The sequence below is a fragment of the Pipra filicauda genome, unplaced genomic scaffold (assembly GCF_003945595.2).
Source record: "Pipra filicauda isolate LSUMZ 115617 unplaced genomic scaffold, ASM394559v2 scaffold120_size2142806_pilon, whole genome shotgun sequence".
Classification (NCBI taxonomy): domain Eukaryota; kingdom Metazoa; phylum Chordata; class Aves; order Passeriformes; family Pipridae; genus Pipra; species Pipra filicauda.
Window position 1 is genome coordinate 956,556 of NW_024103663.1, and position 25,177 is coordinate 981,732.

The 25,177-nt window shown below is 44.4% G+C and overlaps 3 protein-coding genes across 6 annotated transcripts in view; 1 reads left to right on the top strand and 2 right to left on the bottom strand.

The window, feature by feature from the left end:
- NF1 (neurofibromin 1) overlaps window positions 1-25,177 on the top strand; it is an 80,153-nt gene that overhangs the window by 45,157 nt on the left and 9,819 nt on the right. For 2 of the 3 annotated variants that reach the window (XM_039387169.1, XM_027751517.2), the window contains 19 exons: window positions 9,855-10,287; window positions 10,492-10,832; window positions 11,576-11,778; window positions 12,798-12,991; window positions 14,554-14,694; window positions 14,921-15,200; window positions 16,348-16,562; window positions 16,760-16,821; window positions 16,945-17,059; window positions 17,896-17,997; window positions 18,560-18,700; window positions 19,045-19,171; window positions 19,722-19,853; window positions 20,347-20,482; window positions 21,297-21,454; window positions 22,321-22,443; window positions 23,116-23,243; window positions 23,973-24,073; window positions 24,745-24,887. In XM_039387169.1, the coding sequence (XP_039243103.1) occupies window positions 9,855-10,287; window positions 10,492-10,832; window positions 11,576-11,778; window positions 12,798-12,991; window positions 14,554-14,694; window positions 14,921-15,200; window positions 16,348-16,562; window positions 16,760-16,821; window positions 16,945-17,059; window positions 17,896-17,997; window positions 18,560-18,700; window positions 19,045-19,171; window positions 19,722-19,853; window positions 20,347-20,482; window positions 21,297-21,454; window positions 22,321-22,443; window positions 23,116-23,243; window positions 23,973-24,073; window positions 24,745-24,887 (3,275 nt within the window). The remainder of the gene's footprint in view (window positions 1-9,854; window positions 10,288-10,491; window positions 10,833-11,575; window positions 11,779-12,797; window positions 12,992-14,553; window positions 14,695-14,920; window positions 15,201-16,347; window positions 16,563-16,759; window positions 16,822-16,944; window positions 17,060-17,895; window positions 17,998-18,559; window positions 18,701-19,044; window positions 19,172-19,721; window positions 19,854-20,346; window positions 20,483-21,296; window positions 21,455-22,320; window positions 22,444-23,115; window positions 23,244-23,972; window positions 24,074-24,744; window positions 24,888-25,177) is intronic. The other variant, XM_039387180.1, reaches the window with a different exon arrangement.
- On the bottom strand, window positions 471-1,755 carry EVI2B (ecotropic viral integration site 2B). The gene has a single exon (XM_039387195.1). It carries the CDS (start codon window positions 1,731-1,733, stop codon window positions 927-929), a length of 807 nt encoding a protein of 268 aa, XP_039243129.1. The 5' UTR covers window positions 1,734-1,755; the 3' UTR covers window positions 471-926.
- Window positions 5,000-8,629, bottom strand: EVI2A (ecotropic viral integration site 2A). 2 transcript variants are annotated; one of them, XM_039387185.1, is made up of 3 exons: window positions 8,575-8,629; window positions 6,762-6,850; window positions 5,000-6,491 (listed from the first exon to the last, which is right to left on the bottom strand). In XM_039387185.1, the coding sequence occupies exons 2-3, from the start codon at window positions 6,818-6,820 to the stop codon at window positions 5,714-5,716; spliced, it is 837 nt and encodes a 278-aa protein (XP_039243119.1). In that variant the 5' UTR covers window positions 6,821-6,850; window positions 8,575-8,629; the 3' UTR covers window positions 5,000-5,713. The 2 variants fall into 2 exon arrangements, with proteins under 2 accessions (XP_039243119.1, XP_027607321.2); XM_027751520.2 differs by lacking the exon at window positions 6,762-6,850 and having other exon boundaries at window positions 8,575-8,591.

The following is a 25,177-nucleotide window of genomic DNA, read 5'->3' on the forward strand; positions in this document are numbered from 1 at the left end:
CAATCCAAAGGCTCTAGGTACAAGAAAGCCTTTTTGTAGCTGTTCTTCAGGTGTTTGGAGTGATTTGAGCTTTTTTAGTGACCATGGTATTAACTGTTCCCTCATACTGTTCTCTGCTTTACCAGGCTGTAGTGGGAAGGGACTGGAGCTTTTACACCAGTCAGCTCTTTGCTCATATTTGACCTAAAGGAAATCTCATTCCTAGTGGTAAAGAACAACCACTGGCTGTTGGGAGGATTTGGTTGGTACCTGTAATCCACAGGTACCAAGTTGTTACCCTGTGACAGGCAGAAAACAGGCCTTTATAGGAATGCCAGAATGGTTTGGGTTGGAAGGGACCTTAGAGCTCATCTCGTTCCACCCCTGCCATGGGCAGGGACACCTTCCAAAACATGGGGTTCCTCCAAACCCCATCCAACCTGGCCTTGAAAACTTCCAGGGATGGCAGATGGTTTAGACTTTGTTTTGAATTCAAAGCTCTGTATCTGAGCAAATACTCGGTTGGGCTTTAAGTGACCAAACCATCTTTGAGTTAGAAAGCTTTATTAAAATGAACTGGAATTCCTTGCATTCACTTACACAGCCCAGTGCAGCAAACCCTGCTCAGAACCCCTGAGTCCCTCTGAAGCTGGGCTGTCTCAGAGCTGCATCTCCATGTGTGCCTTCCAGGGATCTGTCTATCCTGGCACACCCAGCAGTGGGCACTCTGGCTTCTGGAGTCTCCCACCTCGGGAATCTCCAGCTACAGGTAACGAGTGGGCACGATTTGTATTGTATTTGGAAATTATTTGCTTCAGGCAGAAGCAGGTTGTTCCCTCTTGTGAAAGTTGAAGTTGGGAAACACCGGGGAAATGCCTGTGCCGTGGCCTCACTGTTCTTGCCTGCGTCAACTTCTCTTTTTTTCACTTATTTGAAAAATACTTAGTTTAAGAAGAATGTGGAGTATTCTGTAAATGACTTTTGGCAGTCTCCAAAGGGTGTTCTGGCTGGGGCAGTGGTTCACCAGTCTCCTGAAGAAGGAGCTCAGGTGGTGGGGGCAGTGGTTCCTCTGCTTCCGAGTGAAATGCCGAGTGCTTGCTGGGATCCGAGCTGGGATCCGAGCTGGGATCCTCGGGGGGTTCCTGGAGCCAGTCAGGTGGAGGTGGCAGGTCGTGAGACTCAGGTGGAGCGTCTGGGTGAGGACAGGAGTCACCTGCAGCGCTCCCTGTTTCCGAGGAGGGAGCTGGAGGTGGGTCTGTGCTGGGAGCTGCTGTTCCAGCCAGGGGAGGCAGCTGCCCATTCTCATTGCTGGTAGTGTGCTGGGATGGGTTCTCTGATCCAGTGGGATCCAGCTGTAAGTTTGGGCCTTGTTTCAGTTTCCAAGGCAGCATGAATAGAACTGATGACCGTTTGTTGTCCTGGTCAGAGTCCAGGAAGAGGTCTGGAGTGTCTCCATCTGCGAAGGGAGACCGGCCTGCCCAGTGGGAATTGGCCAGAGCAGGCCCAGGCCTCAGGCAGCATTTCCACAGGAGAATCACCATAATTGCCAATATCATACCCAGCAGAACAATGCCAATTAGCAGTCCTGCTACCCAGCTGCCATCGCCAGCCTCTTCCTCTCCTGTGGGCACCCGAGGTGTTGTAACAGCCAGTGCTGGGCCAGATGGGGGTAAACTGGGGCCAGGTGCTGCTGTGGAAAGGGACTTCCAGATTTCTCCACAGAAGAGAACCAGGATGACCTGGTTGCTGGCCATTTCCCTCCAGCCTCTTTAAATGTGTCCTCTCCTAATGCAGGGAAGAAACAGAACATTGTAACTTGAAAACTGCATTTGTTGTATGGTTACACTTTGCTACCTCCAGGCAGTTTTGCATCAATACCATTGTAGTGAAATAACACTTGACCCAATGTTTCAAATTTCAAACCTATTCCCATCTGCATGATCAGCAGGTTTGCCACTGACTTTACAAATAACAGCAGATTTTCAACATTATTGATTATTGTAATTAAGTGACTTTTCAGAAGAAAATGTCTTGATTGTTATTATCTTATTTCACCTTATCAGAAAAAGGTATCAGCAGAGCAATCCTGACAGGGTTTCAAAATAACCTTTGTCAGTCATGGAGCTGGTCATGGCCCTGGAACACACTCTGCAGCACTGGCAGCAGGGTTGACACACAGTGTTGTCAGGAGTGAAGAAACGGTTTGTTGTGATGAATATAATATGAGACCAAAGTAAAAGGCTCTTCACAGATCTCTTAAATCACAGGTCTTTTATTTCCTGTTCTCACATCTCTTCAGCATAGCAAAATATTTTAAAAGTTTCCCAAGTACTGGTGCTGTAATGGAACAGCATTCTAATGGTAAACTGTTTTATAAATAGATTCCTGCACAGGGCAGTGGAGGAGATTGTACAAATGTTCAGCTGTTGGCATGAGACAGATTTTTTTTCCTGTACTGATTAGAGTTCAGATCTCTGAACATCTCCTTATGAAATAAATGCTATAAAATCCATCCCCTACACAGAACTTTTCCTTCTGAAGTTACTTTCATGCAATTTGAGCTAATTCATTAGCTACAATAGTGCTAGTCCTGTGAAGCTATTTCTGGGAAATGAATATGCATGAGTCTTTATGGGTTTACAAATATGCAAAATTGAATTTTAGATGCAGCAGTGTAAACACACATGAGTAGTTAATGCATCTTGAGAACATCAGGATCTGAACTCTGTCAGGTTTGTTACAGGTTAAAATGGTTCAATTGAATTTTTATTCTGCTCACCTCTTTTTAAAAGAGAGACAAATTATAGTTAGATGTAGACTTCATGGTAATTCATAGTAACATCCCCAAACAACATATTTGAAACCCTCATGCTTTTAAGATACAGACATTCAACAAGAGCTGTGCACACACCCTGGAGCTGGGATGTGCACGGTGCTGGGCACGGTGCTGGGCACGGTGCAGCTCCATTTCTACCCAAATAATACAAATACTGAGCTTTTCCCTGCTGAAGTCGATCCTTACCTGTACCTTTATCTTCTCTCAAACAAGCATCATCTTACTGTGTTGTTTGAAGCCTCAGGAGGACAGAGAGCGTGCTCAGCGCTGAGCTGCTGAAAATGGCCCCTTTCAGGCTGGGGCTGGTGCAGCTGAGAGGAAGTTGGCCAACCCTCGCCGCAGGAAGCGTCGGGAGCGGGGAGCTCGCAGGGTCTTATTGCAGAGATCGCGTGTGCCACGAGCAAACCGCTCTGCTCTGCTGCTCTGGACTGCTGCAGGATGTGTCAGTGGCTTTGGCCACGTATGTGGAAATTCATAAATACTCGTTTGCCTGTCTTTGTAGAAAATAGTTACAGTTTCTTCGGTGTGAGTCAAACCCTATGCAAATTTGGGCTGAGTTGGAGTCACTGATGTAGTTTCAGTGGTGGGTTTGGTGCCCTCGGGATTATTGGTGGAAAGCCAGCCTTGGGCAGTGAGTCATGGAACACTGTCTGATCATGGGGTGCTGGCTGCTTACACATTTTCAGTTGTGTGGTTGTATTTGGAGGCAGATGAACTCCAGAGTCACTCTCGGCCTGTCCCCCACTCTGTTAGTTTTCTGCCTGGACCATGTTGGTACCTGCTGCCATCATTAATGGGGGGCTGTGCTCTGAGCAGCTGCTTCCCACTCTCTTGTTGTCCATACCATGGAGTGTAACTTGAAGTATTTTCTTTTGTCTCCTTGACCATTTTTGCCTGGAAAGGCTGCCTGGTGAAAAGAAGCCCACACCAAATATGTCGTCATGACATTTTGCAAGTGTGTTCCTCCAGTGGCTGCTGACGGATTGCTCCACAGCTTCTTCATCTCCTCCTGCCTTTCCTGTTGTACCTCCCTTCTGATTGCACTGCTTCTCTTTTTGAGGCTGTCCCTGTTTCTGCAGCAAACACACATCCTGATCCCATGCCCACACTGTAACTCAGTGTTTCCTGTCTGATTCCCTTGTCTCATCCCATTCTTTTCAGTCCCTCCCCATCTGCCCTGGCTGTTCCTGTGTTCTTGGCTGCCTCGTATGGATCTGTTCTCCTGGGTCAGTTCTCTTGCCTTCCTGGATGGGAGCAGTTTTACTCCAGGGCAGATTCTCACATTGGCTGTCTCAGTCTTTTTTTAGTCCTTGCACAGCCTCTGCTGCTGCCACCTGTGACTGCAGTGCAGCATCCCCAGCCCTGCCCTTCAGCTCTTTGTCACCCCTGTGGGATGTTCTGTTTGTCCTCTGGGTCCTAGGTTGTCATCACTGATCTGTCTCTGTCCCCTTATTCTTCTCCTGGCCTTTCTCCTCATGTTTTGGAGTTGCCTGACATAATCCTGTGCCCTCCCATTCCACTTGTGGCTGGACTCCTCTCTTGGAGCTCTTGGGTCTGAATTTGTGGTTTAGGGAGATTTGTGGGACTTTGCCCTATGGATGTTTTTTCTTCCCATGTCCAATGAACTTATTTTCTAATGACTCCCAGTTCTAGGCTAAGTTCATTTTCCTTTCTGTACAACCCTCTTTGAGCTGGGCAGTTGCATTCTCTGAGCTCTCTCCTGGCTCCATGTGCTGTGGTGCTGCCTCTCTGCTGCTCCTCCACCTGAGTTTCTGGTGATCTGAGGGAGCGGGGTTGGGGATTTGGTCACGTCCTGGTTCTTTCAAATGCATACAACCATCTCATGTGTCAGAACTGTCACAGCTGCCCAGGCTGTTTGGAGCTTTGACACCGTGCAGGCTCAGCACTTGTAACCGTGGGGCAACAGATCTTCTTCCAAGAAGTAGCCTGTGAAAAGCTTCTCGTGTTTCCTTAAAACAGCAAAGCTCTGCTGCAGGGAGACCAGACAGAGGCATCTGCCTGGAATTATGGAGAAATCAGATCTCTCTGAGAATAAAGAAACTGAAAGTTCTTGTGGTTTTAATAAATTTTTGGCATGTTTTAATTGGTGTTAGGAGAAAGTAGAGTGTGTTTCTGTGATGCAAGAAATCACAGCGAGTCATCAGAGACCTTTACCTAGCTCAGCTAATGTTACAGGAAATTCCAAAATGCCTGGTGTCCTATTTTTTTCTAATATTTTGACTTAGAGAAATAGTATCGCATAAGTCAAGTTATTTAAAAATGGATGTTGCAAGTTTATTGGGATAAATTGAAACAGTTCTCATATTCTAACAAATAGCAAAAACTTCATCTCTTCATACACAGCATGGAAACACAATAGATATGGTTTGAATCTCAGTCTGGTTCCAAAGAAATTAAGCTGGTTTAAGAAGTTCTTGATGGAAAAACCCAAAAGGACATGTTGAGAGGGACTAGATCCTGATTCAGTGGTTGAAGTTGTGACTGATGTATGGTTTTCTTAAAAAAGCTACTTGGTTATACCTGTGCAGTGTCTCATGCTTGGGTGCATTTATCAGACTAACAGTCTGTTCCTTTCTGCCCTGAGCACGGGCAGATTCTGTCCCTTTGTTTTATCCCCTTCAGCTCCTGTCACAGGGATTTCTGGTCCAAGGAGTAAAACCAGCCGTGACACTCAGTACAGAAAGCTGTTTAACACAGTCTTATTCCTTTCTAGATCCACACGTGGCTCCAGCATTCCCACTGGCATAAAGAAAAAAAACTAAAATCTGAATTCAGCTTTCCCGGGGGAAAAATTCATGTTGTTTCTTAAAAGCTGAGGTTTTGCCTTACATTAATGACATAAAAAGGGCAGAAGATGAATTTTTACTGGAGTGTGAATTAAATCTCAACTACAAAATTGGTTAAAATGGGTTTGTGTGACTGGGATGGCTCTTTGTTTTCCTGTGCATTGTCTGTTGCTGTAGTGAGTTTCTCAGTAGTTTCATCTTCAGTTTTCCTTCTGTTCCCTGTGTCCCTCCCTGAGAGCAAGTCCTGCATTGTCAGCTCAGTTCCAGCTGTCTCCCTGGGCATCCTCTGCCACGTTCCTGCTGCCATTGGCCATAAGCTGCTGGTGGCCACAATGTCCCCGTTGCTCCTGGGCCTGCGTTTCCCCTGCTGAGTTTTTTTGAGATAGGACAGTTTATTTGCTATTACCACTGTTGACAGAAACAGGAAGGTGCAGATAAGCACAAGTACTGCAATGATAATGAAGCAGATCAGTACAAGAGACTTACTGTCTTCACATGTTTCTTTGGTCACTGGACTCTTGGGTTTGCTGGTATTCCTGGGTCCTGCAGTGGCAGAAACTGCACTTGTGGCAGGGGAAGATGTTGGATTTTGGGCCATTGTGGAGGAGAAGGACTGCAGGGTACTCTGCATTTCAAAGGTAGTAATTTTGCTGCTGAAACTGATGCTCAGAGGAGAATTTGTATTGGCTTCTGTTCTGTTCTGGCTCCCACTGAGGTTCTGGCTGATGGGATTCCAGGTTTCCTCTCTAACCCGAAGGGAACCGTTGTGGTTCGCGCTCGTTTGCAAACACAGGGAGAAGATCATCGTGACAGGGAAGGCCAAGCGTGGGTTAGTGCATCTCTTTGTCTTCATCTTCCTAGTTAGTCCCCTGCAAAAATACAGATGGTGGTGTTAGTTGAGCAAGTGCTGGTTCTCAGGGGTTTGGACCAGACTTCTGAGGGCACAGCGGGGAGCAGCCTTTTGATGGGCAGTGTGTGTAAGTTGGCCTCAGTTTTAGTGGATGTGGCACGTGAGTTCAGGCACTCAGTTTTGTGAAAGGATCAGTTGTCTCCAACTTCTGACAGTTTGGGGCTTATAGAAAATATATGAATATTAAAAAAGAACATGGGGCAAAGAGAGAAAGGAAAGTGTTTCCTACCCCCTGCCCGGTGGTGTCGGGGCAGCCTCTGGCAGTTCCTCCTCTCCGGTGCTGGCCATGTTACACTCTGAGCTCCTCACTCCTCACTTCTGCACAGGGGATGGAGAAACCACATCAAATTTACTGCTTCCCTCCCCCCTGCATTGCCCTGGGCATGGGCAATGGAACCATGCTGGTAGGGATGGGCAAGGGGAAAACTTCCACCCAAAACGTTCCTGTGACAGCAGTAGCTTTTGTGAACTGTTTCTATTTTCTAGCACAGCTGTCTGGAGTACTTTAAAATGCCCAGGAAAATCTTTGTTCTCCAATTTTTCTGCCTTTTTGTACAAAAAGCTATTTACCATAAACGTACTTGCATTTTTCTTCCAAACATGCTACAGATTGTGACATTTTCTTTAAAATGTCTCAGATAATTATGCCAATGAGATTAACCATTAATATATTCTGTTTCACATTTGTGTGGTATTCAAATTTGTACTTGTTGAATTTGTCTGCAGGGCAGGAAACTGATAGTTTCTGATACTGATGGGTCTGATATTGAGATAAAACCCTCAAAATAGCAGCGAGGAATCAGCCAAGCTGTGACCCACCCACTGCTGCTGCTTGGGCCAGGCTGCACCCGAGACGTTCAGAGATTAAGGCTGGTGTCCCATCCAGGGCCTCTAGTAACACATCAGAATATTTCCTTTGAATGTTACAGACTCTATTGGTTTCAGATATAAATACTACAGAGAATGACCAAAAGGAACAGTGTTAATTTTATATTTGTTCTTGAACAAATTTGTTTTTAAAGGTAACAAAGTGTATCTGTCTGTGTGTGTAAAATTTGGTAATTCTGAAATACTCCAGACAGTGTTTGCTTTTCTCATAGTCAGAAGCTTGCACACCTACCAAAGAATGGGATCTGTTCACTCCCAGAAACCAGAGGGGTGAACTTCCTATCTTGCAAAATCCAGATGGCAGCACTTGGAATTGCTGAGGGACTCTGGGAAGAGGAGAGAAGTGACGTGCCTGGTGTGTGACCAGGGGAGGGGAAAGCAGTGACACACCTGTGTGAGGAGGTCCCTCCTTACATGGCAAAAGAGCAGCAGAAGATCTGTGTCTTTAACTTTGCAGTTCACCCATACTATAAAATAATTCTCCAAAATATTCCAACCATCTTAGTAATCAGCTCCAGCTCAGTGGGAGTTTTTATCTGTTCCTGGTAGGAGTCACCTGAATGATCCTTTGTAGCACACTTTACCAAGGGGAACTAGAAAGCCAAGCCTGTTTTGTTGAGCCCGCTGGGGCCGAGGCTCCGGCCGGGCAGGACGGGCACAGACACACTGGGCAGTGCCCAGGGAGCAGCTCCTCCTGCTGCCCCAGCACACTGAGCCCACTGTTCATTGTAGTGGCCCACACCAGATGGCCTTTCTTAAAAATCAACAGGCTGATGGCGTGAAGGGCTCCGCTTAAAATCACCAGAGCAAAGGAACTGATCTTTAAAGAGCTGTTTTTCTTTTGAGTTCAACCCTTTGTGTCTGGGTATTGACAGAGTCTCAGTACCCACTGAGATCTGCAGTGCAGGAACAACAGAGCTAAGTAGTGACTGTCACTGCTAATTCCTTGGAGTCTGATCACGAATAACCTTTAACAGGACTGAAAATAACAGTTTATCAGCTTCCTTGATTCAGTTGAGATAATATTTCTACAGTTTGTTACTATTTTTGAGTTACTTGAACTTCTTTAAAAATACTTTTGCATATTATTTTCTACAAAATGTAAGAAACTTTGGAGTGCTACTTAAAATAGAAGAAGGAAAATGGGTACTTACCTTGCCAAGATGTAATCAACAGAAAATGGGTGTTTCAGATATTTAGTCCTTTAACAATAAGATTTCTTTGTGCATATATTTGCTCTTAGGATGCAAACAACCATCAGTGTGCAGCAAGGAGTTTTGGGCAATGCTGGTATTTTTTAGGCAAATCTGGAACTGAAATGACGTGTCGTTTGCTCTGAGTGGGGAACTCAAACCACAGTGATGACACACTTCCTTTTGGTAACGGCCACCGAGACAGTTGGAGGGGGAAAACACCGACCTGCCCAGCTCAGCTCTCAGAGCAGCAGGAAGGACGGGAGAAAAGGCTCTTGGGCAGACAGATGTTCTGTGTCCAGGACATCTCCTCAGGTGTCCTGCCCTCGGGTGTTACCGGGAGAGGTGCCCTGGTACCCTCAAAGCTGTAGCTGTGCCTACAGCATTTAGCAGCTCTGCCTGTATCCTGTTGTTCGCTTGAAAGAGTTGAGTTAATGACAGCTGGGAACAGTGGCAGGGATTTAAAAGTACCTTAAATTTTCATGAGCTACTGATGTATTTATCTTTAATTAATTCTTCCCAGTGGAATTCTGTCTGCCGTGTGAACTCTGGAGATGTGATTTAGGCAGATGTGTTGCCCAGTCTCAAAATTCGCAGAATCTTTAAATGAGAAAAATTATTCTTAATTATGTGAATGTTTTTCCAGAAAGAGTTATTTTTGTAGACAAATCCTCTGTAGTCCTCAGAGGACTGACCATTCTTGGAAACACTCCCCCAAGCATTAGAGTGTTGCAGTATATAGCAAATGGAATGGGTCTGATTCGAAAAAGTTGGTGTGGGGATGTTTATTTATTCTTAATTAAAACTCCTGAGATAAGTATATTTTTCCACATACAAAAATAGATATAATTTGAATCTCTAAAGTGGTAGCAAAGTTAGAGGCACTTTTATTTTTAAAGAAGCTCTTGAGCTGTTTCCATGCAATCCAGCTGCACTGCTGCTCCAGCATGGCTTGGATTTTTCTCTTAGTTGAACAAACCTCCTGGAGGTCACTTGGCTGTGGGAGGTCGTGGGGCACTTCAAGATGAGGTTGAGTTGAATCCCGAGTCGAGCTCCAGCACACTGGGCACTAAACAGAGTTGGGCTGTAACCCTTGGGGAGCAGTGGCAGGGGCCACTGTGGTGCCCCTGAGGTGGCTCCGGGGTGTGGAGGCTCAGCCTGGCTCGTGTCCGTGGCCTGAGGCCCAGGCTCTGTGCTGTGGCTCTCAGATGTAACCCAGCCATGTCTGTCTCGTCCCACAGGTTCAAGACTGGCCAGATCAATGGTGATCTGCTCATCTACCACGTGCTGCTGACCCTGAAGCCATACTATGCAAAGCCATATGAAATCGTGGTGGACCTCACCCACGCTGGCCCCAGTAATCGCTTTAAAACAGACTTTCTTTCTAAATGGTTTGTAGTTTTTCCAGGCTTTGCTTATGAAAATGTCGCAGCAGTTTTTATTTATAACTGTAACTCTTGGGTCAGAGAATACACCAAATACCATGAAAGACTCTTGACAGGTTTGAAAGGAAGCAAAAGGCTTGTTTTCATAGACTCTCCAGGGAAGCTGGCAGAGCACATTGAACACGACCAGCAGAAGCTCCCAGCAGCTACCTTGGCTTTGGAGGAGGACTTGAAAGTGTTTCACAATGCTCTCAAGCTGGCTCATAAAGACACCAAAGTTTCTATTAAAGTAAGTGCTTTTAGTGCTGTTCCTGGTGATTTTTCTGTCTCTTAGTTCTCCTTCCATTTTGAGGAGAAATCACAATTTCTAGTATGCCCCTTTAAGAAGTATAAAATTTCATACGTTTATCTTTTATAAAATTAGGAGTGTCAGACTTTTCTCTTTGTATGATTAACAGTAGGTGCTGAGCCAATTCTCTGTTCTCTTTCTAAGGTTGGGTCGACAGCTGTGCAGGTGACATCGGCAGAGCGAACACGAGTCCTGGGCCAGACAGTGTTTTTGAATGACATCTACTACGCCTCTGAGATTGAGGAAATCTGTCTTGTTGATGAGAATCAGTTCACCCTGACCATTGCCAACCAAGGCACACCACTCACCTTCATGCACCAGGAGTGTGAAGCCATCGTGAGGTCCATCATCCACATCCGGACGCGGTGGGAGCTGTCCCAGCCGGACTCCATCCCTCAGCACACCAAAATCCGTCCCAAGGATGTCCCTGGAACGCTGCTGAACATAGCACTGCTCAACCTGGGGAGCTCAGACCCCAGTCTGAGGTACAGAGCTTTGAAATCAATACCAGCTTTGGTCAAAATGTGAGAATTCTCTCCAAGGCTTCCTTAGTTTAGAAAATCTAATCGTTTTTCTGCCACCACAGCTCCATAAAGAGTAATTTCTAATAAAGGAAGATTGGGTTTCTATAGGTGAAGAAAGGCATACACTGTGAGAGGAACTGAAGTCATGTAGGAAGCTTAATTTCTCTTTATAAGGAGAAATACTTCTGCTTTGCACTGTATGTTTATTAGGTACATTGGATTTCCACGGTGTTGAACCTGTTGTTTAATAATGTGGGAGCTGTACCCTTTAGAGCAGGCTCATGATCCATGTCTGAATGGGCTCCTCTGGGCTGTGTGCTGGCCAGGGGCACCTCTGGGCCCTGGGCAGGCTCTGTCCAGCAGCTCAGGTGCACCTGGAATGATTTAGGATTTCCTGGAACTACAAGCCATTCTGAGAAGTCCCATACAAAGCCCTTCAAGCACACTCTGTACCCTCAGCAGAAATTGTTCAGAGCAAGTGGAAGAATAATTTCTTCTGTTTCTCCAAGGCAAGTGTGTTTGTCTCTGAATTGTAACTGGTGCAGGGGAAAAGTTCAGGATTTAGATGTGATTTCTACTATAGATTTGGGTTTTAAAATAGATTTGGTTTTTAAAATGTCAATACTGCTACTGTGATGAACAATGTGTATATTTTCAAATGTACAAGAAAACTCCTACAAATCATGTTGTTTGCTTTGTTACAGGTCTGCTGCCTATAATCTCCTATGTGCCTTAACCTGTACCTTTAATTTAAAGATTGAGGGCCAGTTACTGGAAACTTCAGGTCTGTGTATTCCTGCCAACAACACACTATTTATTGTATCTATCAGTAAGACTCTTGCAGCAAACGAGCCACATCTCACCTTGGAGTTCTTGGAGGAGTGTATTTCAGGATTTAGCAAATCCAGTGAGTAACTCTGGTGTGTCTTAATGCTCACCCTGAATGGGACAGGATTTAGGTTAGTAGCTGTCTGGCTTAGTCAGTTAAGCTTACTGAGTTACAGTCAGTTTAAATTGCAAATTCTCCTTGGGGCTGGTTTGCAGATGATCCGTTCCTGTCTGTGTCCCTGGAGCCCAGCGGTGTAACACCCTCAGGGCAGGCAGTTTCCCAGACTGGATGGCAGCTCTTGGAACAAAACTTTTCATATTTGAATGTGCCTTCTCCTTTCTCCTGAAGCAGATTAAAAGGCAACTGCCTTTTTTTTTTTTAAACTTTGAAATTAATGTTAAAACAAGTTTTGCTAGACATCTCATTCATTGAGAGAGTTCAGTGCATTCAGAGAGATCACAGTACAAACAGTTCCTTTCATATCCCTGTGATAGTTTGTACAGTGATTACTTTGGGTAGATTTCTGTTGGGCTGTTATTAATGCACCAGAAGTGGAGAATATTACAGAACAAAAGCCTAAATTTGAGGTCCATGATAGTGAAGGTTTGAACTCTGGAATACACATGCACAGAAGAGTTAGAGGTTCTTTGGTCATATCAGAGCTGATCTTCTCCAAGGATCCTCTCTCTCTGTTGTACATCTGGCTCTGTTGCCCTCCTTGTGCCATCTCTTTTTTCCGGGCATAACACAGCTCTGACTTTACTGCTGGGAGCTGTTTAGAATATTTTCCAAAGATTAAAAACACATTAACTTAAGTAGTCTTGCCTAACATTGAATGTGCACATTTTTATGTCACATCTTGTAATAAGATATTAAAATGTCACCATCTCCTTGCCAGATGCCTACAGATGTTTCTTGGGTGTCATTATTGGAGTTATTAGTGTTTCTTTTTGAAGCTTCTCTGTTTGCCCAGTGTTCTTTGCTCAGCTCTGACAGTATTTTAGACAGCAAAACTGAAAGGAAAAGTGCTCACAAAGAATGATTTATGAACAGAGGCCAGTGCTGGTTCTGTGTTCCAAGGTGCATTTCTCTTTCAGGCATTGAGCTGAAACACCTGTGTCTGGAGTACATGACTCCCTGGCTGTCCAACCTGGTCAGGTTCTGCAAGCACAACGACGATGCCAAGCGCCAGCGAGTCACTGCTATTCTGGATAAGCTCATCACAATGACAATAAATGAGAAACAGATGTATCCTTCCATTCAAGCTAAGATATGGGGAAGTCTTGGACAGGTACAGATTCTGCACCATTTGTAAACAGATTATAGAGTTTTTAACCACTTAAATGTTAATGCAGAAGAATAAAATGGTTCCTAACACAGCCCCGGTGTGTGAGCCGCACGGAGAGCAGTGAGCAGGTTCTTCTGAAGTTTCCACTCTGTAAAATGCTTCATAAAATCATTACTGAACTCTGGCTTCTAGAAATGTGTTCCTGGCCCTTACTGAGAATTGAAAATTACGAGCTGTTGGTAACAGTAGTAATGAGTTGATCAGAACCCCAGGGTGGAGGGTCTGGATGGAAAGAGGAGAGCACTGACACTGAGGGGTATGAGGCCCATGGCATTGAACAAACACATTTTTTTCTGTTTGCACTTTTGAAACAGAGGCATTTTGATTCCCATCCTGTTGATGATTAGCTTAATCATCAACATGAGAAGAGTAAAGCTGACGTCACACATGCCATTCAAGGGGAAGGTGTCTGGGCAAATGTGCTTCCTGTGGCCAGGCTCCCCCACGAGACTTGCATCGACTTCCTCCTTGGCACACTATTTTAGTGATTTTTTTTTTTCTAACTGCCATCCAAATTGCTGTAGCCCAGCATCAAAGAGCTGCTCTTGGAGAATGTGGGAGACCTGACAAATGGATGTGATTTTTTTTTTTCTAACTGCCATCCAAATTGCTGTAGCCCAGCATCAAAGAGCTGCTCTTGGAGAATGTGGGAGACCTGACAAATGGATGCATGAGTGGGATTTCTTCCTTGTTCCATTGGCAAAAAACACCCAACAAAACACCCCAAAACAAAACAAAAAAAACAGCTTATTTTGAAAGCTTAAATCACACTGAAAGCAGTATGACTGTTATGTCCAGTATCAGAGGCAGTCAGCAGGTAAATATGGAGAACAAAAGAGATGAAATATTTCACAGCAGTCGGTGGAAGTTTTGTCATTGACTGAATTGACCTGACCAGAGTTGCAACCACTTGTGATGAAGTGATGAGAGCTGAGTTTGAACCAGTACTGAAATAGCATCAGTGTTTGCCTGTGTGTTACCTCTAGAGTTTGAGGGTTCTGTGCTCTCGGACAGATCAGCTTCTTACCTGCATATATATTAAATGTCTTTTTATTTAACATGAGAAGAAAGTTGTTTTACTGGCAGCCATATTCACACACGACTGTGCTCTAAGCAAGAACTGTGACAGATAGATCTTGCTTATTTTCTTGGAAGTACGTTTTTTTCTGCTTCAAATCCAGTTCCTTCTTACTGTGTTCAGCATTTTATAAATAGTTATGCTTTTAAAGTGGAAACCAAAATAAAAATAGTGCAAAATAAATTATAGTTTCTCCACAGTACTGAAGCATTTCGAGTAAAACCTGATGGAATTCAGCTTTATGGTTCTAAAATTTACATGAGGCTTTTTGCCAAAAGAATAATGAGTGACTAAAACTGATGCTTCAGTTTGTGATAGTTTTGCATCTTCAGCTAAAGAAATGTACAATTGCTGATTTCGGTGGTGCTTCACTGTGGGAAACCAAAGTTAAGCTGACTGGTAAGAGAGGATTTCTTTGCTGTCTCAGATAACAGATCTCCTGGATGTGGTGCTGGACAGTTTCATCAAAACCAGTGCCACGGGGGGCTTGGGCTCCATCAAAGCTGAGGTGATGGCAGACACGGCTGTGGCACTGGCTTCTGGCAACGTCAAACTCGTGTCAAGCAAAGTGAGTTCCCTCTTTGCCTTAATTTCCTTTTATATAATAATTTCAACTTATCTGCTAATGTGACACTGAGATGCTTTCTGATCTCAGTGCAGGCAATGATGCAGAAACCATGACAAAATAGCTTCCAAGCAACAGAATCATTCCAGTGTTGAACTGTGGTGGTTATTACTGGATTTTGAGCTGGGCTCCTCGTTTGAGCACAACAGGATGGTTGCTCTCTTTGCAGGTGATTGGGAGGATGTGCAAAATCATCGACAAGACTTGTCTGTCCCCCACTCCCACGCTGGAGCAGCACCTGATGTGGGATGACATTGCTATCCTGGCCCGCTACATGCTCATGCTGTCCTTCAACAACTCCCTGGATGTGGCTGCACACCTCCCCTACCTCTTCCACGTGGTCACTCTGCTGGTGGCCACGGGCCCCCTTTCCCTCAGAGCTTCCACTCACGGTCTCGTCATCAACATCATTCACTCTCTGTGCACTTGTTCACAGCTTCACTTCAGTGGTGAGTTTTTTTGGAGTTTCAGTGAAGATGATTGCTCCTTAATTTGTTTAGCAAATATTTGAGTTGTCATTCTCTCTGCAAACTATTCTGAGAGTTTGAAAATAGAGCTTTGTAGCTCAGCTTGAATACAAATCAGAAGGAAGATATGATCAACAAGAAATGAGTATGGAATTAAAAATATCTCGTTTAGAGCAGGCGCATAATGCAAATTGTTTGTATAATTTTCTAAAACCCATTGTATAATGGGTTTTAGAAAGAGAGAAGAAAGTACCAGTGAGTTTCTGGTGAGGCAAAGGAGAAAATACAATCTGTGCTAAAACTGGCTGATGTGCATCTTGTGAAGGGTTGCATAACATGGTAACAAAAATATCAATTACCTAAGGGAATTGTGAAGCTATAGTGTAAAACAGGTATTTTATCTCCTGTTGTATTTTAGCAGTCCTAAATAACAGGTATTAGCAATTAGCCGCTTCTTGCCACAGAAGCACAGGCTGGATTTTGTGCAGAAAAAAAATTTCCAAGTTTCTGTAATCTTGTCCTTTTTTAAGTATCTGAAAGCTCAAGTTATGTCTGTATATATGGAAGGGGTGAGTGGGTGCACACACACACATAGAGAGGCTGTGCTTTGGCACAGGGAGCCTCCCTGAGCCCTCCTGCTTGCACGGGGGGTTGGAGTGCACCGAGATAACCTGCAAGGACAGAACTGTGAAAATAGTCAGTGCTAGGAACAGGCCATCATTTTCTTCTGCTTTAAGTGGCTTTCTTCATGTCAGTGCCAGAGCCAAAAGCAGAGTTTGCTGCAGTTTGAACCTCCAGTTCTGTTGGTATTTCAGAACAGGAACGCTCTGGGTTTCCATTTCCTGAATCAGTGTGAAGAGAAGTCACAGAACCACATCTTTGAGAAAGTTGCTTTGTACCTGTTTTTAGAATCCCTCTTCCTTGTGCCTGGTTTCAACAATCAGTGCAGGGGGGCCCAGCTGTTGTGGTGTATTTAGGGAGCAGCAGCAAAAGGGAACAGTGTTGGAATGTGCAGTGACCTGCAGGCTGCTTATCTGCTCTGCTGTTGGGAGGGCGAGGCCTCAGAGCGTTAAAATGTGGATTGGAACTTCCAAGGTATAAATCTAATATGTAAATCTTTATTCAACAGAGGAGACCAAGCAAGTTTTAAGGCTGAGCTTGACTGAGTTCTCCCTGCCCAAGTTTTATTTGCTGTTTGGGATCAGCAAGGTGAAGTCGGCCGCGGTCATCGCGTTCCGCTCCAGCTACCGCGACAGGTCCTTCTCGCCCGGCTCCTACGAGAGGGAGACCTTCGCTCTGACCTCGCTGGAGACCGTCACCGAGGCCTTGCTGGAGATCATGGAGGTACGGGGGCCTCAGGGAAGGGCCCTGAGGGAGAGGGGCACTGCTGCCCGGGCTGCAGGCTGAGAGTGCAGGGACATCACCCCTGGGGTGGTTAGAGATACCAAGAGCTGACTCCTGAGAGTAAACTGCTGCACACTGAATTTACAAAGTACTTCTACTTAATGTCACATGCATTCAAACAGTCTAATTCTTTTTAGGCCTGTATGAGGGATATTCCAACGTGCAAGTGGCTGGACCAGTGGACTGAACTAGCTCAAAAGTACGTGGTAGATGTCACACCCTGCCTGTGTAGCACACCCCAAATTCTCAGCTTTTTGTTATATATATTTTTTTTGTTGTTGTATATATGTTGTTTAATGCAGTGTCCTCTGTTTCTTCATAGGTTTGCATTCCAGTATAACCCCTCCCTGCAGCCAAGAGCACTGGTTGTTTTTGGCTGTATAAGTAAACGTGTGTCTCATGGACAAATAAAACAAATCATCCGAATTCTCAGCAAGGTATATGGGGCTGTCTGTTTTTCTTTGTAACTCATAAAGTAGCTAATTTTAGTTCTATCTTCCCATCAAATATAGAACTTGGCATAATTTGAGGATAAATATATTTTTCAAGCGTATTTTTGTATAGAACTGATTGGAAATACGCTTTCTGTAGGCCAGGCCTTTTATTTTGAATTGATTTGGTGGCAATAAGTTCTGTCACTGCTGTGACTTGTAGAGTAACAATAGGGCTCGATATTGAGTTTAACATTTGAGACAAAGGTGGATTCAGCAGTCAGTTATTTAAATAAATGAGAAATTTTCTGTTAAGGCATTTACCTGCATACACATGATTCACAACTTCTTTTCTCCTAAAGGAAGTGCATAACCTCATGTGTTGTAAGTAAATACAGTAAAGAGCAGGACATTTATATCAGAAAAAATCGAAACAGGCTGCCTGGACTGACAGTGATGTTCCCTTTTTCTGAAGAAGGTTGTGTTCCATAGCAAGTGAGCAGTGTGCTAAATATGTGTCCTTTAAGCATTTTATTCGAGTTTTATGGACATAAACTTTAATTGAATGGCATCTAAATGATAAAAGAGCTTCTCTCCAGCTCTTACACCCTGCTCTGCTCCCTGGCTGTTCTGGTGCCTGTTGTGCAGCTGCTCTCAGCAGTACATATATCACTGCTGTGTAAATCTCCATTTGGAAAAGTTCTTGAGAATTGGTGTAAAATGAGCTCAGGCTTTGTAAATGATTGAGAGCTGCAATTATTGTGTAGAGCTTTGATCTTCTTTTTACAAAGCAAAATGTAATTATGGTTGTATTTTTAATTATTCTCTTTTCTTACAAAAAGGGACTTGAGAGCTGTTTAAAAGGCCCTGATAATTACAATAGCCAAGTTCTAATAGAAGCCACAGTTATAGCCCTCACCAAGCTGCAGCCTCTTCTTAACAAGGTAAATAACTGGCTTTGTAGAGTAAACAGAGAATTTTATAAATTAAAGTTCTAATTGTGGGTATAATCTCAGATAAGTGTTGGGGTATCTGAAGTTCCCACTTCACTGCTGTGACTCATGCTTGGAAGTACCACATATGGGACATGTGGCAGATTGTCTGTGGGACCTGTGCAAAGGCTTTGGAAATGCTGCAGGATGTTCTGTTCTGCTTCCCCAAACTGGGCCATGGCCATGTGGGCAAAGGCTGTTCCCAGGCTTGCTTTCCACAACATTTCCAGCCCTGCCTTTCGGGTGTCATTGCTGGTACGGCCCTTCCACGTCAGGCTGGAGGAAATGGCAGGGCCTGGTTTGCTGGGAGTTCGCCCAGCTGAGGGTACTGTCAGGTGCCCTGTTTGAGCAGCAAACCAACAGGTACAAGGAGGAGCATCTGTTTTGTTGGAATGGATGTGGCTGAGGACAAAACCTGCTACGAGGAGGACAAACCCCCCCGTGGGTCCTGGTTGTTGTTCATCTACAGGAACTGACTTGGAAGTGAACTGGTGGCTCTTTCTCTCCCCTCCAGGACTCTCCTATGCACAAGGCTCTCTTCTGGGTGGCCATGGCAGTGCTGCAGCTGGATGAGGTGAACCTGTACTCGGCAGGAACAGCACTGCTGGAGCAGAACCTGCACACCCTGGACAGCCTGCGGGTGTTCAATGACAAGGTGAGCTGGCAGCACTCAGCTCTGGCTGACCCTTCAGTGATGTCAGCGGTCAGAGCTGTTAAAGAAGGGGAAAAAAACCCAACTTTGTCCTTATGGGCACTGCTTAAGCAACTAAACCTGAAATTTGCTTTAGAAATTGTTTCACTTGAGTGATATCAACAGCAGAACTAAGATGTGGAGATGAAGCTCTTATTGCTCTGTGTGAAACTGGAACAGAAATGTCCAGATGTGATCTGTGAGAAAGTGTCTGATATTTTCCTGTGACCTCTTAAAGGAACTGTTTTGTCACTTAAAAAAAGTAACTTCCAGTGAGGTACTCTTTTATTTTATTTCTTTTGGGTCAGAGCCCAGAAGAGGTGTTCATGGAGATCAGGAGACCACTTGAATGGCACTGCAAGCAAATGGATCATTTTGTTGGGCTAAATTTCAATTCCAACTTTAACTTTGCACTAGTGGGACATCTCCTGAAAGGTAAGAGTGTATACTGCTGTTCCTTTTAGATGAACACTCTTAATTTGGAAATAAAAGCAAGTCCAAGCATAAAGGGCACAAACAGGGTGGTGGATTTTAAGTAACTTGGATTACAGAGTAGATGCAGAATTAAATGTTCTTTGACTAAAGGACTTTGCCAGGTTTCCTTTATACATGTCCTAGAAAGGTCTTTCATGCTGTAAATTCTAAACTGTCACAGGACATGGGGCTTCATTTGCTGCAGTTCTTTACTTCTTCCTCCAGTGTCTCTCTGTGTGTTTGCCTGCAATCAGGCTCACTGTTCCTTTTAGAAGACTGATTTGTGGGGCAATAGATACAATGCATGCACAAACATTTGAAATTATGTGGTTTTGAGGGATGGGACAGAAAGAACTAGTCTTGAATATGCAATTTCTGTCAGCGCTGTGCTTCCTTACCCTTGAGACAGAGTGTCCTGAGAACCTGCTGGAAAATCTTCATAAGTATTTTCAAAATATTAACGCTTCAGAAATATGGGTTCAAGAATTAAATGCAATATTTTGTTTCTTAGGGTACAGGCATCCTTCTCCTACCACTGTAGCAAGGACAGTGAGGATTTTGCACACACTCCTCGCTCTGGTTAACAAACACAGGAACTGTGACAAGTTCGAGGTGAACACCCAGAGCGTGGCTTACCTGGCAGGTAAAATGGACCAAACTGCCTTTTCAATCTGTGCTGATGGGAAAGGAGTGGATTATTTGGGAATTCCTTCAGGTTTAGGTTGTTGGAATTGTACCAGCATAAAGGAATCTTGTAACTGGAGGTGGACAGGAGTGCGGGCAGGGTGGGTTCATCAAGGAAAGCTGTTTGGGGACTGAGGGCTTTGCCAGCACAGCACCTGCTCTGCAGCTTTGGAAATCCTTCAGGGAGGCTGAAGGTTTCTTGGTGTAAATACTAAAGGGTGTGTCTTAGAGCATTCAAATTTCTAGTGGTCTAGAAATAGAAATTGTGACATGTGAGGGCCAATGTGTAAATCTTGTCATTGTAACTGGATGGGGAGGATAATTCTTCTTAAATGACCTGCTTTTAATCTGTATATTTCATAAGGTGTAAATACAGCTCAGTGGTCTTCTTTGGGCTCAGTAAAAACTGTAAATTGATGGCATATTGTTTATATTGTTCAATGCATTTCCAGCTCTGCTGACAGTGTCTGAGGAGGTTCGGAGCCGCTGCAGCCTAAAGCATAGGAAGTCTCTCTTGTTGACAGACGTGTCAATGGAAAATGTTCCTATGGATACATATCCCATACATCACAGTGACACTAGCTATAGGTTGGTTGTCTGACTTCCAGATAAGTTATCCAAATGGCAATATCTGTTTCCTTTAGGAAGTGACCTGGAGATAACCTGTGGTATAATAAGGGCTGAACCCCCACTGACAGCGCTGAGTTCCTGGGCTGTGACTGGTTCCTGACCAATTTGCTGCTTCCACTGTGATCAGGAGTCAAAGACAAATTTGGACCTGGAATTCACACAGATTTAATTTTCAATTTTCAAATCCATAAAACTATTTCAGAGTTTAACTGCTCTGGAGGCTGTAATACTTTTTGCTAGCATCTTTCTACAAACCTGATTTAATCTTATTTATATTTTAGAAGAAAGTTGTGTTTGTGCTTTTAAGAGCTCCAAGGCATGTACTTGTCTGTGCCGCTGGAAAACCCTGACACCTTATTACAGCCTGTCTGTGTGCAACCAGAGACATCAGCCAGGGAATCAACCTGGAAGTGCCATGGAGAGCCTGTGTCTCTCAACAGGGAGCACCTTGCTCAGGATCTCTATTTTTAGCATTGAGCATGGAGTAGCTGCATATTAAATATGTTTCTTCTTGCCCCATAGGCTGATTTGCTTGTGTTCTTTTCATTATTTTTTATCTCCTCAGCTTTACATTCACATCAGATTGTTTGGTTTCACTAGCTCAGACATTTTTGCAAGCAAAGTAATTACTATGTCTTAATATGTGTTTAGGGTAAATTAACTTGGTGGGAAAGATGGGTTTAATAAAGGATAGTTTGGCTACTTGAGAAACTTAGGCCTGAATGTGCAGAGTTTTAAAGATTTCCTTAATTTAATTTCTTTGCACTTGCAGGACACTAAAGGAGAACCAGCCCTGGTCATCCCCCAAGGGGTCAGACAGACACCTGGCTGCCAACTACCCGACCGTGGGACAGATCAGCCCCCGCACCCGGAAATCCATGAGCCTGGACATGGGGCAGCCTTCACAAGCCAACACTAAAAAGCTTCTAGGTTATTTAAGATAACTAAGTTGTTGATTTTTTCTACAGAATACCCTGGGAAGCATTACTGGAGAAAAATTATTCTCTTGTATTGGTTCTGACTTTAAGGGCTTAGTCCTGATTCAGAGGAATATGTACAGTTTCTGCAAAATACAAATTGCAGGACACTGGACAGTTAAAGAGGACTCAGTTCTTTTGGTCATGAAGGGAGGGAGCAAGAGTGACACTCAAAATGTGCATGTGAAGTGGAAAAGGGAGAAAAGGAAGAAAAAAATATATTCCAGTCACTAAAGATTCCTCGTGCCAATTTTCTGCTACCAGCCCTATCCAGCAAACCCAAGAAGTGAATACTTAGCTCAGCTGCTCTGGTTTGTGCTAGAGATGGTCCCAGAACACTGGAGATGTTTTATAAGCAATCTGATTTGTGTTCATGGCTTCTCAGGGCATCGTGTTTCCAAACCAAGTCTTTTATCAGAGGAACGAGCTGAGTTGCTCTGCAGAACTTGCGGGAGCCCTTTGGCCTTACCCAGGTGGCAGAAGAGGGGCATTTCCTTCATTGCAGCCCTGTTCCTGCTTCCTTTTCAGTACCCACCTTGTGGCATGTGTCTCAGTGTGGTGTGGTGCCCAGGGGTCCATGGCATGCCCACCTGACTAACTGCATGTTCTCCTCATGTGTGTTGTGAAGCACTTTGGAAACTGTGATGGAGAGCGGCATGGTGTGACCGTCCTGTCTGTCCCGTCCCGGAGAACGGGAGAATGTCCCCAGATTCCTGGCAGTACACGGTAGAGAGGGGAGTAGCTTGGCCAGAAAATCAGAAAAAGTTAGAAAATGGATTCAGGTTTAATGTTTTTAATTGCCTGATAAATTGTTTTTAGGTACAAGGAAAAGTTTTGACCATTTGATATCGGACACAAAGGCTCCTAAAAGGCAAGACATGGAATCTGGAATCACAACGCCTCCCAAAATGAGGAGAGTAGCCGAAAATGATTATGAAATGGGTGAGAAACAGGACTAACATTTTAAGAATAATATTAATTATGAACACTTTGTATATCTATACAAAGGATTATTTCTAAATTGAGCGTTTATTTACCAAGGTTACTCCAAGGTAAGGGAGAAGCACCTTTCTTAGCAGTGCTTCTGCAGGGTGCAGCCTTCCTATCACTGGCAGCTGAGGCTGGAATTGGAGCTGCTCAGTTTACAGGTGCAGAATCAGGGCAGCCCCAAAGTCCTGCATATAGGAGTGCAAGCAAATAAACAACATTTGGCTTGTTATAAGTTAATAAGCCCCAGCTGCAGATTCCTGCAGGAGATGGAATGTGACCTGATGCCTGGAATGCCTCTCTTCATCTTCTCCCCCATCTGCTTCCTGTGCCCCCACCCCCCATTGCAATGCAAGACCAGGGTTCTTCTCTTGTATCTGCCTGACCCTGAATTTGGTACTTACACCCCTGGGCCTGTATTTCACTGACAAGGAAATTGGGGTTTTTGTTTGCCATCCGATACCACATCCCATGGACTGGTCCAGTGCTGCTCTGTTCCAGCACAGTCGTTGCTGTCACCTCGCTGAAGAGGCTGGTGAACTCTGAGGTTTGCACATGACTGAATCTGTTGTGCAGGAGCTGATCCTGTCTTGCTTTGGGTTTATTTTGCTCTTTTTTATCTGGCAGAAACCCAGAGAATATCACCACAGCAACACCCACATCTCCGGAAAGTTTCCGTTTCTGAGTCAAACGTCCTCCTGGATGAAGAGGTTCTGACTGACCCAAAAATTCAAGCTCTGCTGCTTACAGTTCTTGTAAGCTTTCTTCTGTGTATTGTCTGCTATTTTCTGATGTCCTTCCAGCTCCCAGTGAAGCAAACGTGTTAATTGGAGTCTTTCCTGGCTGAGTTTTATCATAAACTAATTTTATATATTAAAAGATTATTAATATCTTATAGGTTAAAAGAAATGAAAATTGTTGGAATCTCAGCATAGTTCAGTTTAAAAGTCATTAGACAGTAATGTGGTACAGTCTGATAGACCTTCCTTCAGCTGTGCCAATGCAGTTCCCAGGACACAGACAATTCAGAGAGACTCAGTTGGACACTTGTGTCCAAACCCAACTAGATGAAGTTATTGCCAAAATAGAGGCTGTTACCAACCGGTTTAGTTGTTTCCTAGTACAGGCATAAGTGAATCTTCTGTAATGCTGCTTTGTGCTAGTCAGAATTGTCAAGCCCTTACCCACAGCACAGTCAGGGCTGTCAGTGAGCTGATGGAGTCTCTTCTCCCTGTGCAAAGTGCCAGGCAGTGATGGGGTCTCTCCCTGTGCAAAGTGGCAGGCAGTGATGGGGTCTCTCCCTGTGCAAAGTGGCAGGCAGTGATGGGGTCTCTCCCTGTGCAAAGTGGCAGGCAGTGATGGGGTCTCTCCCTGTGCAAAGTGGCAGGCAGTGATGGGGTCTCTCCCTGTGCAAAGTGCCAGGCAGTGATGGGGTCTCTCCCTGTGCAAAGTGGCAGGCAGTGATGGGGTCTCTCCCTGTGCAGGCCACGCTGGTGAAGTACACCACGGACGAGTTCGACCAGCGCATCCTCTACGAGTATTTAGCAGAAGCCAGTGTTGTCTTCCCGAAGGTCTTTCCTGTTGTGTGAGTACCTCTCACGTGTGGGTTATGAACTGCAGGCTGGCCATGGCTGGTTGGTTTTGATTTGCCCCCCAGGTGTGTTTCAAAACTGATTTAAAGCCTTTCACAGATACTCTGGGTGTATTTCTTTAGATATCTGTTGTAGTTTTGCTGGAGCAAATACGTGTAAAGGAAGCCCAACTGTCAGAAATTAAGGTGAGCAGATGAGCACCATTTAAAGGAATGCTGCCTTGTTCTGGCTTTATAAAGTCGTGGTCAAAGCCCACCCAAGTTCTGTGAGTTACTGAAACCACGATTGTCAGTAACTGGCATTTGCCTTAAAACCCCCAGCGTGGCAGAGACCTGCAGGCAGCTCAGTGGGACAGAGCTCCACGGGTTTAAAAAGCTGCTTTGGGACTGTGGCTGACAGGAACACAAATCCAGTGAAGAATTTTTGCTTTAAAAGAATTAAAATATTTGCAATTTAAAGTGCTAGGGGAAGGCTTTGATGGTTTATATGGTTATATTGAAAGTGCTGCCCTTCGTTAAGAGTCCTCATGGAACACTGGGAATTGTGTTCTGGAATCACTGAGGTGTAAAAATCCCACCTGAACTGCTGGTTACTGTAGTCAGTTTGGAACTGCAGATTTATTTTATTTAATGACCAGAAAATAAGCCACTTCTCTTTTCTTCAGGCATAATTTATTGGACTCCAAGATCAATACCCTTTTATCGCTGTGCCAGGATCCAAACTTGTTGAATCCAATCCATGGGATTGTGCAGAGTGTTGTCTACCACGAGGAATCTCCACCCCAGTACCAAACATCTTATCTACAGAGTAAATATTTTCCCCTTTTTTTCAAAACTGCTGTATTTTGAGTTAGATTTACTATTGAAAATGTTTCCAAATTGTAGCCCTCCTGGACTAGTCAGGCAGGTTGGTGTGGCACCTCTCCAGCTTCAGGTATCCGAGGAAAAATAAGAGTTTGCAGATTAAAAATAGTCCTGACATGAAATATTAGAACTGCTGCAGTTGTGCACCAAATAGTAAAAGTATTTCACTATCTATATGAGTAAAAGATGTTGAACCTCAGGATTGTGTTTCCTCCAAGCAACTTAAAGAAACAC